At 37.3% G+C, this 14606-nt stretch overlaps 2 protein-coding genes and 1 long non-coding RNA gene across 9 annotated transcripts in view; 1 reads left to right on the top strand and 2 right to left on the bottom strand.

Annotated features, from left to right (window-relative positions):
• Positions 1-10469, bottom strand: LOC124293120. Of its 2 annotated transcripts, none has more exons than XR_006903041.1 (8): positions 10334-10469; positions 7835-7981; positions 4793-5147; positions 2809-2986; positions 2157-2358; positions 978-1105; positions 609-713; positions 1-60 (listed from the first exon to the last, which is right to left on the bottom strand). It is a non-coding gene; the product is annotated as an uncharacterized LOC124293120 (long non-coding RNA). The 2 variants fall into 2 exon arrangements; XR_006903042.1 differs by lacking the exon at positions 10334-10469 and adding an exon at positions 8581-8830.
• LOC107227231 lies at positions 7867-13858 on the top strand. Of its 5 annotated transcripts, XM_015668323.2 has the most exons (11): positions 7942-8000; positions 8501-8554; positions 8845-8964; positions 9252-9350; positions 9444-9564; positions 9700-10228; positions 10336-10541; positions 10802-11039; positions 11266-11482; positions 11577-11749; positions 12391-13858. In XM_015668323.2, exons 3-11 carry the CDS (start codon positions 8943-8945, stop codon positions 12490-12492), a joined length of 1707 nt encoding a protein of 568 aa, XP_015523809.2. In that variant the 5' UTR covers positions 7942-8000; positions 8501-8554; positions 8845-8942; the 3' UTR covers positions 12493-13858. The 5 variants fall into 5 exon arrangements, with proteins under 5 accessions (XP_015523806.2, XP_015523805.2, XP_015523807.2 ...); XM_015668320.2 differs by lacking the exon at positions 8845-8964 and having other exon boundaries at positions 7867-8000; positions 9166-9350; XM_015668319.2 differs by lacking the exon at positions 8845-8964 and having other exon boundaries at positions 7867-8000; positions 9151-9350.
• The window catches only part of LOC107227081 (solute carrier organic anion transporter family member 74D), a 96206-nt gene continuing 92468 nt past the window's right edge, over positions 10869-14606 (bottom strand). For both annotated transcript variants that reach the window (XR_006903039.1, XR_006903040.1), the window contains 3 exons: positions 12075-12240; positions 11171-11423; positions 10869-11096 (listed from right to left, as the gene is read on the bottom strand). The gene's annotated coding sequence lies outside the window, so the exon portion shown is untranslated. The remainder of the gene's footprint in view (positions 11097-11170; positions 11424-12074; positions 12241-14606) is intronic.

Raw genomic sequence — 14606 nt, 5'->3', positions numbered from 1 at the left:
TAGCGGAGCGATGTCACGTCGGAGGATATGTACTAGTGGATCACTAGGTGGGGCACAGAACTGAAACATAATTGTGTTGAAAATCTTCAACATCTCTTACAGAAAGTAGGTACGTTGCCAGACCTTATATACCAACAATGAATAATCGTAGAGGCTATATTCATAAATACTTACAAAAGTAAGCTAATATTTTACCCGCAATTGCTTATTACTGATAACTTGATATGATAATATCCCCTCCCCGCCCCTCCCCGCATACATCTACTTCTACTCCTACTCTACTCCAACTCCTACTCCTACTTCTACTCCTGATTCTACTCCTACTCCTACTCCGGATCCTACTCTTACTTCTACTCCTGATTCTACTCTAACTCCTGATTCCACTCCTAGTCCTGATCCTACTCTTACTCCTGATCCTACTCCTACCCCTGATTCTACTCCTGCTCCTCATCCCATTGCCACTTCTACTCTTGCTTCCACTCCTGATCCTACTCCTACTCCTGATTCCACTTCTACTCCTGATCTTACTCCTACTCCTGATGCTACTCCTATTCCTACTTCTACTCCTACTCCTACTCCATTAAATATTATAAAAATGTTATACTTACAGTGCACAAGTTGTCGTCCTCCTTGTCGTCCACCTGGATCACCCGCAACCATCTCCGACCACCTCCAATGACCACTGCTGACCCCCTCGGGTCATACCTCGAATACTAATAAATATTTCAAGTATTAGAACTCATCAAAAATATTGTGCAATGACTAATATGATTTTTTCATTGTCACATTTTACCAAGAAGTTTATGAGAAAATTATAAGAAATTATTGAAATTTTATTACCGCATTGATAGCTACTGAATTTGGGTTTGCGCGAAAAATGAATTGAAATAATTCATTGTAAACGTGACAAGTTTGAAAAATTGTAGAAAAAATGTAATATCAATTGTCATTAAATATTATAAAAATGTTATACTTACTGTGCACGAATCCTCGTCCTCCTCCTCCTAGTCCTCCTCCTTGTCCACCTCATTCACCCGCAACCACTCCTAACCACCTCCAACCACGACCAACCACCTCCAACGACCACCGGTAATCGCCTCGAATTCTAATAAATATTTTTAGTATCAGAACACATCAAAAATAATGTGTAAGGATTGATATAGTTTTTTTTATTGACAGCTTTGAACAAGAACATTATGAGAAAATTATGAAAATTGTAGAAATTTGATTAGCGCATTGATAGCTACTGAATTTGGGCTTGCGCTAAAACTGAATTGAAATAATTCATTGTAAACATGACAAGTTTTCATAAATATTAGATCAAATATAATTACAATTGCCAACAAATATTTTATGACAATAAATTTCGTCAATAAATACCACAGAACAATCATCCAAGTGCTAACAGATTTGAAACAAGACACACAGCAATTTTAGCTCTAATTGAACGACGATTTTGTCATGTATTCCTATTTATACTATGCCAACTACACACCAACTGCAATTTCTTGATCCTGGTCGTTCGGTTTTTTTTCCGATTCAAAATGTTATCTGAAGCATGCATATTGGTTTGATTGTACAAAACATAACGTTTTCAATAATCAAACTTGTAAACTTGAGAATTAGTCCGGAAGGTCAACATTCATCACGTCAAGGACCTGGACAGCCAGAACTACGGAGCACTCGTCCTGCAAGTCGAGTTCCACCAGGAAGCGGACCTCAGTGCAGGAACCACGTAGCGCTTGTCCTGGAAGTCGCGTTTCATCAGGTAGCGGACCAGCAGCGTAAAAACTACGGAGCGCTTGTCCTGTAAGTCTAGTTTCAACAGGTAGTGGACTTGGAGCGCAGGGTCCAGGAAGTAGAGAACGCGGTACTCGAAATCCGCGGAGCGCGATTCTGATACGTCCGCTCTACTGCGCGGTTGTTTCCAGACTAAGGAATTTGGCTAGTTGATTTTAGATCGATGACGTCAAGAGAAAAAAAATTTTTGATGACGTCACTTCCTGAACATCCGAACATCCGAACATCGAAACTTTGGTTTCGAACTCTAATACTGTGTATGATAATACTATGTATGATGTATGATGTACGATGATGTGATATGATGTATAATGATTTTAGTTCTTACATGTCAGATGTAAGCAGCAAATACGCACTTTATCTTTCCTGCCGATTCCAGACTCACGCAGCTAGGCACTTCGATGGTCAGCCGTTGAATGAAGATATATCCTTCAGTCAACGTGTCAGCTAATAATGCTGCCGTTTTGCGACAGTTGGATGATAAAAAGTTTTGCCTGCACCTTTCAAATGCGTGTTAAAATACACTCAAAGTTTCAAGGAGCTTCGTTCCATCTCTCCCTATTAAGAAAAAATAAAAATCCCCGACAATTACCTTTTCAGGTCTTCAAATTAGGACACTGCGTTAAATACGGTCTCATATACGGAGCATCTATTTCATCTCGACCAAAATTAGCGCATCCGCGATGTATTACAGTTACTCTAAATTTTTTCCCATACGAGCACTTTTCGAAACCAATTCTGCTTCTCTACCCAACGTCGATACTTCACTTGCGACTAGCTAAAACAGCGTTTCGATTCTATGCCTACGATAATTCAACAAATACATTTTTTAGGTGGGGATTTTAAAGGATTTAAAAGCCGGTTATGTTGCAGGAATTGAATATACGAAAAGAATAAACAACATTGAATCGGACAACGATGATAACTGAATTCCGAACCTGTTTTCAGCAACAAGTTCTCAGTTCGGCAACAGTGATAAAAAATAAAGTCCCATAATCTAGTACATACGTTCCCTGTGTACGTAGCTGAGAATCAGGTAGAGAGGGAAGAGCTCGGAACTCGGGATCGCGCAGCAACTTTAGTAGTTTTTCTCACGAGATCAGTCTTCACATGCCGGCTGAGCGTCCTCCGGTGTGAGATCAGCACGTCTGTGAATTGAGGCGCGCTTACCATAACTAATTCGATCCTAACGTGTAAAAAAACGGTTCAATAATATTGTAAAGTGGTTTGCGAGTTTTTAAATTAACATGAGACAACAGTGAATGATGCTATTCATCGTCGTGGAAATTCGTAAAAACCTGCCGCTCTGCTGGGATGAGGTAATATCGTAATTCTACCGAGTTCTAGCCTCCGCGAGCAGCTGATCGGGCTGAGTCATTCTGCGTTCGCCCAGTGCTGCCAACGGTATGGTGTCGCTCACGTGTTGCTTGGCAGCACGGCTTGGCAGTCTCAGTTTTGTAACGACCACTGAACTCTGTATAACCTAGAGTTCAGTGCGTGTAACAAATGCAATGAAAATGGATTCTGACCGATTCGCGGTTACTGGTGTCATCCGCTGGCATTTATTTGTACTACAAAGCATGTCGGACACCGGTGGCTCTGAGTTGGTAAGAATCAACGCGTGCAGCCACTACCCTAGTCATCCACTGGCGCGAAGTTGGCGCGCAATAGGAACAATCGAGTCCACTCTACTAGAATAATTCCCGTTTACAATGAGCCTTGTAAGCAAGGATACTAAGTTAAACATCCTTGCCTTGTAAGGACTTCTACCCAGCGTTGCCAACCTATCGGATAGATATTCGTTTAAATGGCGCCAAAACGAGTCTTTCGATTTCTTGCTTAGATGGCAGTACAATAATTCTTCAGATGTATTAATGGCGCCATAATAATTCTTCATGTTTATCATTTTCGCAAGTGATGCTTTACGGTATCGGAACTCAATAAATACAGGAATACATAATATATTTCAGTTTCTAGCTTTATAACATGGACAATTTTCCTCGAAATATATAATGATGATTACCGAACGAGGTAACACAGATCTACATCCTACAATCTGAATTATAAGTATAAAGCTGTTAGGAATTTTTACTTATATAATATGTTTTTACTTTTAATATTCAGGTTCACCAACTTGTCAAATAAGGATGTTTGAAAATTGCAGACGCCATCTACTTGATGTATATTTTCTCAGGAACCTCGCAATTGTTTTATGTTTTGTCTGTTACTTCGATTTCAGAGACCATTTTTAGAGACTTTCCTATCAGTTTGAGATCTTCAGATTATCTTCAGATTTTGGCCTAAGCGACAATATTTCTCAATATAAGAAAACCATTTTTGCTTTTTCTACCCTGCCGGTGAACTTATTCGTACTGTCGAAGATTTATTAATCGGGTTACCCCCGAAATGATCATACCTATACCTGTATGACGAACATCGATCGGTATGTCCGAATGAGAAAGAAACGAGAATGGCATTTGCTTGAAATATCTGTTAAATAATTCGTCTCTAGGTCACGTAATATCCTTCACGCAGCAGTCGTTCGACGAAGTTCCAGACGATAATTACCGGCGAATATTCAATTGAGTATTGACCTGTATCGGAGCACGTACTTTTGAATTTCTTGCAGTAAGCCACAACCGGTGGCTTGTTTCAATTCGTTGCAGTACTTTTTGTCGACTGATAATTGCACCTGCAGCCAATACGTAACAGGCACTAATTGTGTTTTTCGTGACAATTAACTCAATCTGCAAAGAAACTTGCATACGGTTTTCTGACGGCCAGAATTTCATTTGGCGTCCAAAAATCTATCCCCAGGTTAGTGCAGGGACTCGTAGAAAAATAAGTATTAAAAATAAGAACATGATGGATGAATAGAAAAAAGGTCGTATTCTCAGTTAAAAACTATCCCCTTTTTCAATCGGTCACATGCGTCGGCGGGAAAACAAGGCTGTACAAACTCGAGCATCGAATCTAACTGGTTTCTACCAACCGCATAAACAGCATTCGGGGTTTCATCGATCGGTCCTCGGTACTTCGAAGGGTTGATACTCCGCCCTGTCTCTGTAGAACGCTTGGGGAAGCACTGACGAAGACTGATAATTCAGTCTGAAAAACATCTGTACTAAGAGAATTTCCAGATGTTGAAAATGTGCGATGATGTTCAACCCAGTGCCATTTCGCCAACTTTCAAGTTTCTCACCCTGCTCCACCTTATTCTTCGTAATTCTCACCTCTTGGCCTGGGTTGACGTCGTCAAACGAGCCGACGATCACGACGACGGCGCACTGAAGGTTTCCGAGTGGTCCAATCATCGGCGATAAGTTTCTCCCAGTTTCCATCCCCGTCTGCAACGGGGAAACGGTAGACATGTTAATTGTTCATATTCGGTGCAGTGCAGCTAGTTAGTCCACGCAATTTGTCATCTAGTGTATGTACGCCATCTGTTACTAAAAAGTCATCCAGAAATTGACTTGTTCTCGAGTTACTGGTCAGTTGGTCGTCGACTCCACATCCTATCACTCTTTACTTGTGGTCACTTGATAAAATGTACGACACGGCCTCTTGAAACGCCGCAATAACTTCAGATTATAACCAAACCTTTGTCAGGATCTGCCCATGTTCGCGTTATTTATTCAGCTTTGCTCTCCTTCGAATAAATGTCGTGAATATACTTGATTATTACATTCTCTTCTGCGTCGACGAAACGACATGTTAGTGCATCAATTTTCCACATTGTAATTGATGATCGAATGTTCGTGATAATTAATGGTGATTAATAATCTTTATATAATGATTATAAACTTTATTATAATATGTATGTTGCCAACGTTTGCTGATATGGGTGAATCTTATCTACGTCCGCTTACAGTTTCACTTCGTTTACATAGGAATTGTTCATATCGTGATAATACTTAAATAATTTGATTGAAAAAAAAAAAAATCGACGATGATACGTGTAATCGAAATTAACGGTTGCTGTGTATACGCTGTATGTATATTGGAAATATTTAATATAATTAACAGGCATGTTGCAAGTATTTCAAATGTTCCGAAAAATATTCAGTATATTAATTCATTTATTTTTAAACTTTGATGATCGTGTTTCACTGTAATTATACTTCTTACAGTATTAATAATGATCCAAACAAATATAACAGTTTTTATTTAAGCTAATTTAACATCTATATTATCGCCTTCGATGATGATGTTTGAAGAACTTAACTTTCACGATGTTAAAGGAGTTAAGGAGTTATTGCATCACACTTGACTGTTAATTTCTTTTCAACTAGCAGCGGCAAAGTTGATAGGACTGTCGCTTATAAGCTAACAAAACGTTCATTTGTTATCGGTGTTACGATAGCACAAAGTTTCCTCCTTCATTCTTTACATAGACGTTGATTAAAATTGCTACAAAACTCTTTTTTCCGTATAATAAATGTATTATATATAGTATATATTGTTTTGACCACGATGATAATCATTTATTCTTCGTGAGGTTAGGTCCAAAATTATAAACAAATGTAAACGTTTAAGAGTTCTGATTATAACTGGCCCCGATCTGTCAAAACGTTATGAAAAATAAATACGTTTGTACTAAAAAATGGTTAGCACTGTGCTTATACGTACGTCAACAAATAAATTTCATCATTCTAACATCTCAAGATTAACCATGAATGTATTCTTAAAGTGTGTAAATATGGATATGAAATCATTGTGAACATTCGCAGTTCACTTGAAAGCTTAGGAGTCCATGTCCCTATCTAAAGACTTCAAGATTGAAAGAATTATCCATTAATTGTGTCAATGAAATAAATAAGACATATTCATCGTAATGTTCACTAATAAAAATTGTTGAATCCTGTAATTATAAATTTATTAAATTATTTAGTACGGAAGAAAAACGGGTCTAGATAACTGATTGGAGATTGCTCATTCATTTGCTTGTTTTACCGTGTATACAAATGAAGGAAAAATTTTCAAGGTTTGACGTTTGAGCTTTTCTCTCCTGACAACACGCCGTTTTATCGAAGTTTGAGCCATAAACCTTCGCTGTAGTGATCGTTGCGGGGACAGTTTTCCAAATTCCGATCGGGATAAAAAGTTAGATGTCATTTGAAAATAAAAAATACCAGCTTCGCTATGTGGTTGTTCAAAAATCTCTCCGACTCTTTTTGCACTCATTAAGTGATATTGAACATGATTCTTTTTTTTATTTTACGACTGTCATAAAGGCCAATGTAATTTTTTGGGGAAATTGTAAAAGGAATTATTTCTCAGAGGGAATTCAGAGTTATTCAGTTGCTGCTCCGGAATTCTTTGCCTACATCACAATAACGACGAATTACTTCTACAGTTATTTATTGCAGGGGTGAGTGTGTTATTGATGTTTCAATCGGTTCAATATTAGCATTATCAGATGAATCTGTTCCAAATAAAAATTTTGAGTTTGTTCCAAAACAATTTTAAATTGTTTAAATTTACCAAACAGTGAACTTCTGTAAACAAAAGTTGCACAACTTTTAGAAGAAAATCAATAAAATATTTTCAGGAAACCGAATTAAAGCACAATCGCCTCTTTCAAATCCTTCTGAGAAGAAATGCCTATTCCTGTTCCACAAAAAATTATACGCGCCTTTATCAGAGTATGGGAATCGAAATAATCCACCATAATCAACACTCTCGGGTGCTTGGCACAGAAGTAATCGAGAATTTTAAAGAAAGCATCATGAAGCTGTTTCTTTTTCATCTTTTAAATTTTATCCGAATGATTCAGTCACGTCTTTGTTTCACCAAGAGATCTGATTTTTAATCCCGACAGAAAATTGGAATGGTGATCCGGAACTTTTGCACGGTACTACATGGAGTATACTGTACAATTCGTGATAATTTGTTAATTTGTATCACGTGAACACGAAACTCAGTATAAGCTTTACGTATGGTGTATAATTGTTCACCCAAATCGATCGACCAATTTTCATTACCATGTGTAATAATTATTGAATGAATAATAATAAAATTTTCACCTACTTACAGATTTAATGCGTGTAGGTAGATAGCTGCAAAATGAGAGTTGCTTTGTTCTACCCTCGGCGCTTCGCAGTCGCTCTGTTTCTGGTAGCACTCGTCTATTGCGTAATCCAGGCCTTACGATCGGAACTGGGATTCAACGACGTAGATCCTTCAAATACAGATAAACTGTGAGTTACGGTTATCATTTTTTTTTTTTTTTCAATATATTTTCCAATAATGGTAAATATGTTTTGCTCCTCAGCTTTGCATTTAAATCACCATTGTACCAATATTAATCATCACGCGTTGCAGGCTGTACCGTAATAAAATGCAGATTAGATACCGCGTTCAAGCGTGAAGATACTGCGAGTGACCAACGCATGCCAACGAATTGATCGACGTTGAATAAAGTTTTTACAATAGAGAACAATAGTGGAAACATGGCCCTTATGCGAATTTGAGTTTTTATAAAATCACAAACAATTGCCGTTTAACAAATAAACTGAATCGCGACCATATCAGCCACTCGTTAATTTCATTCAAATTCAAGTAGAGAATTGGCACGTATCGTCATAAAACTAGAAATTTGTAGAATTACTCATGGAATTATAGGTGTAATACTATTCAGCCCGTTATAAAAATTTAAAAAATATTCATTATTTAGTACTCAATGTGCGTTTCATTTCAGCGCTTACATATCACAATTGATCAAAACTTCGGCGGAAAATTCGCCGTATATCGGGTAAGCTGGTATTAAAAATGACAAACCAAAATTTCTTTGTATCTCTGTAGTGAGCACTGAAATCCTCGTACAAAAACGAACAAAGTTATGAGACACCTAACAGAACTGCTGTTTCATTGCATGATGTGTACAATATATAACATTATCAATTAACGCTTATCTCTACGACCAGTTTGGATGGTCGATTATTCGGCACTCGGAAGTTAGCCAATGTACTCTTCAAATTTGATTTCGCTTTCAATATACCATTCTGAAAAGAAATTGCTAGAATAAATTCTTAACAATTTCAGGGATACTTGCCTGGGTTTAATATTCAATCTCCGATGCTGTCTATACGGATGGGCTTCAACCTTTCTGATCGCTGACTGCTTATAGTTACACTTTCCGCATGCATGGGGTTTATGTTTGGGGTCTGATTCTTTTAAATTTTTCGTCAAAAAATTGACCCGAATATTTTTATTTATATTTATCTATGAAACGATACGCAGCATTTTGCTGATCTGTACGTGAAAAAATATTACTAATGCATTGAATAACAAATTACTTTAACACGAATTATCCTCGATCTTCTAACTTCCCATTGGTTTTGAAAATAGATGGTTATTGCGCAGTGATGGGGTTGCGGCGTGCAGGCACCCTGACTTGGAGCTATTGAATCCAGAAATAATGAAATTCATAAAAGATGTTCCTCCCCTAGAATGCACTCCAGAGGACTGGGTTATAGCAAATCGTTCGACCCTGGTCGTTACAGAGAAAGCCAGGCAGCGATTTGGCCCCATAACTTGTGCTTTCAAGGGTACGTCATTAAAGCTATTTCGACACCTGTATCTACGCAATAGAATCAACGAGCAAGCTTCATCCATCAACCAGTTGTGATTTTTATTTGCAGAAATCATCCGCGTTGACGACTACACAAATAGAATTACCAAACCCGTGGAATCGGATGTTTCCTACACTTTGAAAGACAGTGATTACGCCGAAGTTAACTGCCAATCTCAAACTGGAAAACAGTTAGTAAAATAACAGTATAACAGTTCGATCGATTTCTTGAAAAAAAAAAAAACAGTTTTCCATGAAACTATCGTATTAAATGAATTTATAAAAATGTGATTTCTCTTAAAAATCTTTCCCGCAATGTTACGCAGATGGCACAGCGTTTTGGCAGGCGTGCAAAGCGACCCATTGGCGAAAACGAAATGGGACTGGGCCAAAGTGCCGAACGAGGGCCTGAAGTTGAACGTGCTGATGTTCGGCTTCGACTCGCTGTCGCGAAACACGTTTATAAGGAAGCTGCCGAAGTCTTACAGATATCTGAAGCAGAATTTGAACGCGTTGGTTCTCGAGGGTTACAACATCGTGGGCGACGGAACGCCGCAAGCCTTGATACCAATTCTGACGGGAAAGATAGAGCTGGAATTGCCGGAAACGAGGAAGCGGATGGGCAGCAAAGCGAACTACGTCGACGTTTATCCGTTCGTTTGGAACGAGTATAAAAAGAGCGGATACATGACCGGGTTCCTCGAGGACGTTCCTAATATCGGAACATTCACGTATCGCCTCAAGGGTTTCAAAGACCAACCGACTGATCACTACATGAGAACATATTACCTCAACGCTAATCCTCACTTTAAATATCAGAAGAAGTTCTGCATGGGCGGGCTGCCCCGGCATTCGGTAATAATAAACGCAAATTCGGTCTTCATCTGACATGTTATAAACAAGTATTACCAGTTTCCTCAATTTTTTTTTTTTTTTCTTTTTTTTTACCTCATTACTTACAGTTAATGATGAATCACATCAAAGAGGTCTTTGACACTTATCCAAATCAGCCGAAATTCGTTTTCGGTTTTCACGGCGAACTTTCGCACGATTCCTACAACGACATTGGAGCCGCTGACGATGACGTGTACCAGTGGATAAAATCACTCAACGATTCTGGCCACCTGAATAACACGGTGCTAATCATGATGAGCGATCACGGGCATAGGTGAACAATTTTTTTTATTCTTATTTACTCACGTGTGTTTCGCTGTGCAGGATTGTCAAATGATGATTTTGAAAATTCTCATTTTTCCGCAAGTTTTATCATTCACTCGGTGCTCTGGAAAATTGGATTAGTACAAAGTTTAAAATGTGAACAATTTTTCGAGAAAATTTGATGAAAAAAAACAAAAAAAAAACATAATCGTAGCGTTTAAATAACTTCACCGATTGTGTGTCACGTTTGTGACGATGTGGACGTTACAGATTTGCCGAGATTCGCAACACTCTTCAAGGTAAACAGGAGGAGAGGCTGCCGTTTTTTTCATTCACGTTTCCAAATTGGTTTAAGCAGGCACATCCGCATGCATATGCCAATTTTGTTTATAATACTCAACATTTAACGACACCGTTTGACGTCCACAAAACGTTGCAGAGTATACTGAAATTTGAAACCCCGAAAGAAGGAGATCGCACTCATCGAGCCATAAGCTTGTTCAACAAGGTATTTGAAACGAAAAATTGCTAGAGCTCGTGTGAGTTTTTCATGCGACGGATATTGCTAAAATAATAATGAGCAATAATAATTTTACTTTCTATCGTTCGAAAAAGAAAAGCTTTGAAGATTTTACTTACTTTTCTGTGATCTAATCATGCTTGTTAAAAAAATAAAATTCACGCAGTATTCAATTCTTGCCTTGCATCACATCGAAACTTTTGTACGTGTTCAGATTCCACTGGAAAGGACCTGTGCAGATGCCTTCATTGAGCCTCACTGGTGTGCTTGTCTGGGATGGGAAGAAGTTGACAAAAATAACGCGAGCGTAGTTGAGGCTGCAAAATACTTCGTCAAGTTCCTGAATGATTATCTGTCGCCTTATCAAAATACCTGCGAAATTTTGAAACTGAATAAAATTCTGTGGGCGGCGAAACTGATTCCAACAAAAGGTGCCGATAGTGCAAACTTAACAGCATGGGTATTTTAATCCACATATCTGATTTCCGACTTACGCTTGCTTTTCTTTTTACCACCCAATTACAGGGCTGCTAAAATTCGAAAAATCTGGTGATGCGGACGGTTTTCTCGGAGACTTTAGTGCTAAGACAAAAATAACCAAAGAACTTTATCAGCTCAAAGTCAGTACGGAACCAGGGAATGGGCTGTTCGAAGTGAGCATAAACCACAGTCTGGATAACAATTCGTTCATGACGCGGGTACGTACGAAACGACAATATTTTCATACACCTTTACTTGATTCTCTAAATTAAATCGAATTAACAACTTAGTTGAATCAGCAGGGGTGGAAAAGTTCTCGAACCCTGGCGTACGATGAATGAAGAATCTTTCGAATTCTCTCAGAGTCGCGTCTATTCCATTAAAGTCGCGAAAAATGACTTGATGTTTGTACTCGAAATCACACAGAGATATTAAAAATCTTTGAAACCCTTTAAAATCATTTTACAGTCACATTAAATCGTACAAAGTCATCGGAAATTATTCAACATCATTTACAGTAATTTGTTATGACTTGTACTCAACCAATCTCTTGTAGTCCTTCGGCAGTATTCAAAATCTCGACATTTTTCGAAGACATCTGAAGTGATTTTGAGGTCATGTGAGAAATCTCCAAGCAGTTCTTTGTGTTAACGATGTCAATCGATATCTCACGTCTTCGTCGGCACATAGATTTTCACTTCCTTTTCATCTGCAAAACATTATACCAATAATTAAATGTGATAGAATTTATATTTACATCTTTTTGTAAGATATTTTTTTAATCTAGTTTTAATAAAATACTTATGCATTTTTATAAATATGTTAGAAATGGTTTTCAATAATTTCGCATTAATTCCAGATTACCGACATCAGCAGAATAAACAAATATGGATCCCAAGCTAGATGTATAGAAAACAGTCAATATCATCTCCGGAAATATTGTTACTGCAAGGATTCATAACTACGTACCAATGAACAGTTTTCCAGTAACAGTAAACCTCAGTAGGCGAAACACTTAACTTTCGATATATATCATATGAATTCGAGCTGAAAGAATGATCAATAAATTACGACAGTGATATTAATTTCTTAATCTCGTAAGTATTAGGCTGATGATAACTCATAAAATAATAGCAGTTAGAACAAATATACCTTAACTTACTATAAGGCGTATATAAAAACGTATTTTTCTGACGACTGATGTGTAATAATTAAATTAGAGACAAGTGTTGGGTATAAATCAATGGATAACATCGATATTTCAAAAATTAATGTTAGGATTATACGTATGAGAATAAGTTGTATATTATACAACAGCTGGAAGAAAACTTTTTTTGATTCTATACACGTACAAATATACCGTTTAAAAAATAATCTTCCTCTCGGTTGAGAATAGCTTGTTGTTACATAATTTTATTATGTAGAAATTAATGTATAATAATATATCGTATTTCGGCCGTACTTTAACCCTACGCTTTTTTGTATACACCGTTGGCCAACGTGTACGAACTTGTCCACAGCTGTTTTTTACCCACTTAAAAGCAAACAAATACCTCCCTAACCATTTAGGTACTTACTTCGAGGTTTGTTTTTAATATTTCGACAGACGGATTAAGAAAGTATTTAGCAATTTAATAACTAAAAATTAATTAGGAATGAAAAATCGTGTCAAGCGACCATTTTAAGTCAAGTCAGACTGGACGAATTCGTATGCATTGGCCAACGGAGGGTTAATATATTATAATTGAAAATATTAAACAAGTCATAACGACTACATCATGAAAAATACTTAATGTAATTGTGAGGTAATGCGTTGCATATTGTCATCTTAAATATTTAATGTTAGTCACATAACAAGGACAAAACAGCATACGCGTAAGATCGTGAATCTCGTATAATAGTATAAAAAATGCCAAAGTTATTTTTGATGCTATAGTTGTATTCGATTTATAATTTTCATTAAATTTTTTCTATAGAAACCCATGAAATCCGTACGACGTATTTTTTATGTCTACCGTTCATTGGGAACTTTAATGTATAATGTATTTTGTAAGGGTTTTAAATCAACTGCTTATCGAAACTAACAATTCAAGAAAACACGCGAACAATCTGCCATTTAAGTTAATTACATTCTACATACTCCTTCAAGTTTACGAAAATACTTATAACTGTTCCTGCGAAATTATTTTCATCAATTTTGTGATTATTATATAAGTGTTTTTCCAATTAAAAATATTTACAACAAATGATATTGATCCCTGTTATACTCACAATCACTTCATTACTATTGTGAGTGAATGCACGTTAAATAAAATTTTGAAAAATCGCATCTTCCTCACATCTTTTTCACATCAGTTTTGACCGCAAACTGTATCATTGGGTCCTAATTTTAGGTGGAATATGCGAAAATACGTCAAGTATACTGATTGAATGTTCGGCGTGTATACGAATTCTTTTACTCAGATTTCACTCATAACTAATACCGTAAAAAAACTCCTTTTCTTAAATGCAAAGAGAAAATTAGATAACTTGTCAAAATGATCATCAATAAGCACCGTGATTTAAAAACTGTGAAACTTTCCCGTACAAACAAGATCGCCATAATTTTCCGCCAACAACGTTATCGAATGTTGAAAATTTATGAATCATTACGAAAGATTGTACTCGTGCGCTCGCATACTCGTTGTCAGATCAGGTCAAGGACCTGGACAGCCAGAACCACGAAGCGCTTGTCCTGGAACTCGAGTTGCACCAGAAATCGGCAGGATCCAGGAGATAGAGAACCCGGTACTCGAAATCTGCGGAGCGCGATTCTCATACGTCCGCTCTACCGCGCGGTTATTTCCGAACTGAGTAATTCGGCTAGCTGATTTTAGATCGATGACGTCAAGAGAAAAAAAAAATTGGGTGACGTCACTTTCTGAACATCCGAGCATCCGAACATCCAAAATTTGGTTTCGGACTTTAATGCTATGTGTGATTGGCATCTCTGTACAACATGTTTGATACCCCTACGGTTTTACGACTCTGAGGAAAAATGATGACTCGATTAATGCAAAGCACTTTCGATACGTT

The sequence above is a fragment of the Neodiprion lecontei genome, chromosome 2 (assembly GCF_021901455.1).
Source record: "Neodiprion lecontei isolate iyNeoLeco1 chromosome 2, iyNeoLeco1.1, whole genome shotgun sequence".
Taxonomy (NCBI): Eukaryota; Metazoa; Arthropoda; class Insecta; order Hymenoptera; family Diprionidae; genus Neodiprion; species Neodiprion lecontei.
Note: the sequence above shows the minus strand (reverse complement) of the source record. Positions and strands in the feature narration are given on the sequence as shown.

Coding starts and splice junctions, on each gene's coding strand:
- LOC107227231 (XM_015668319.2), top strand. CDS start 7,867: ATGAGAGTTGCTTTGTTCTACCCTCGGCGCTTCGCAGTCGCTCTGTTT. Junction 8,001..8,500: donor CCTTCAAATACAGATAAACT/GTGAGTTACGGT, acceptor GTTTCATTTCAG/CGCTTACATATCACAATTGA. Junction 8,555..9,150: donor GAAAATTCGCCGTATATCGG/GTAAGCTGGTAT, acceptor TTTTGAAAATAG/ATGGTTATTGCGCAGTGATG.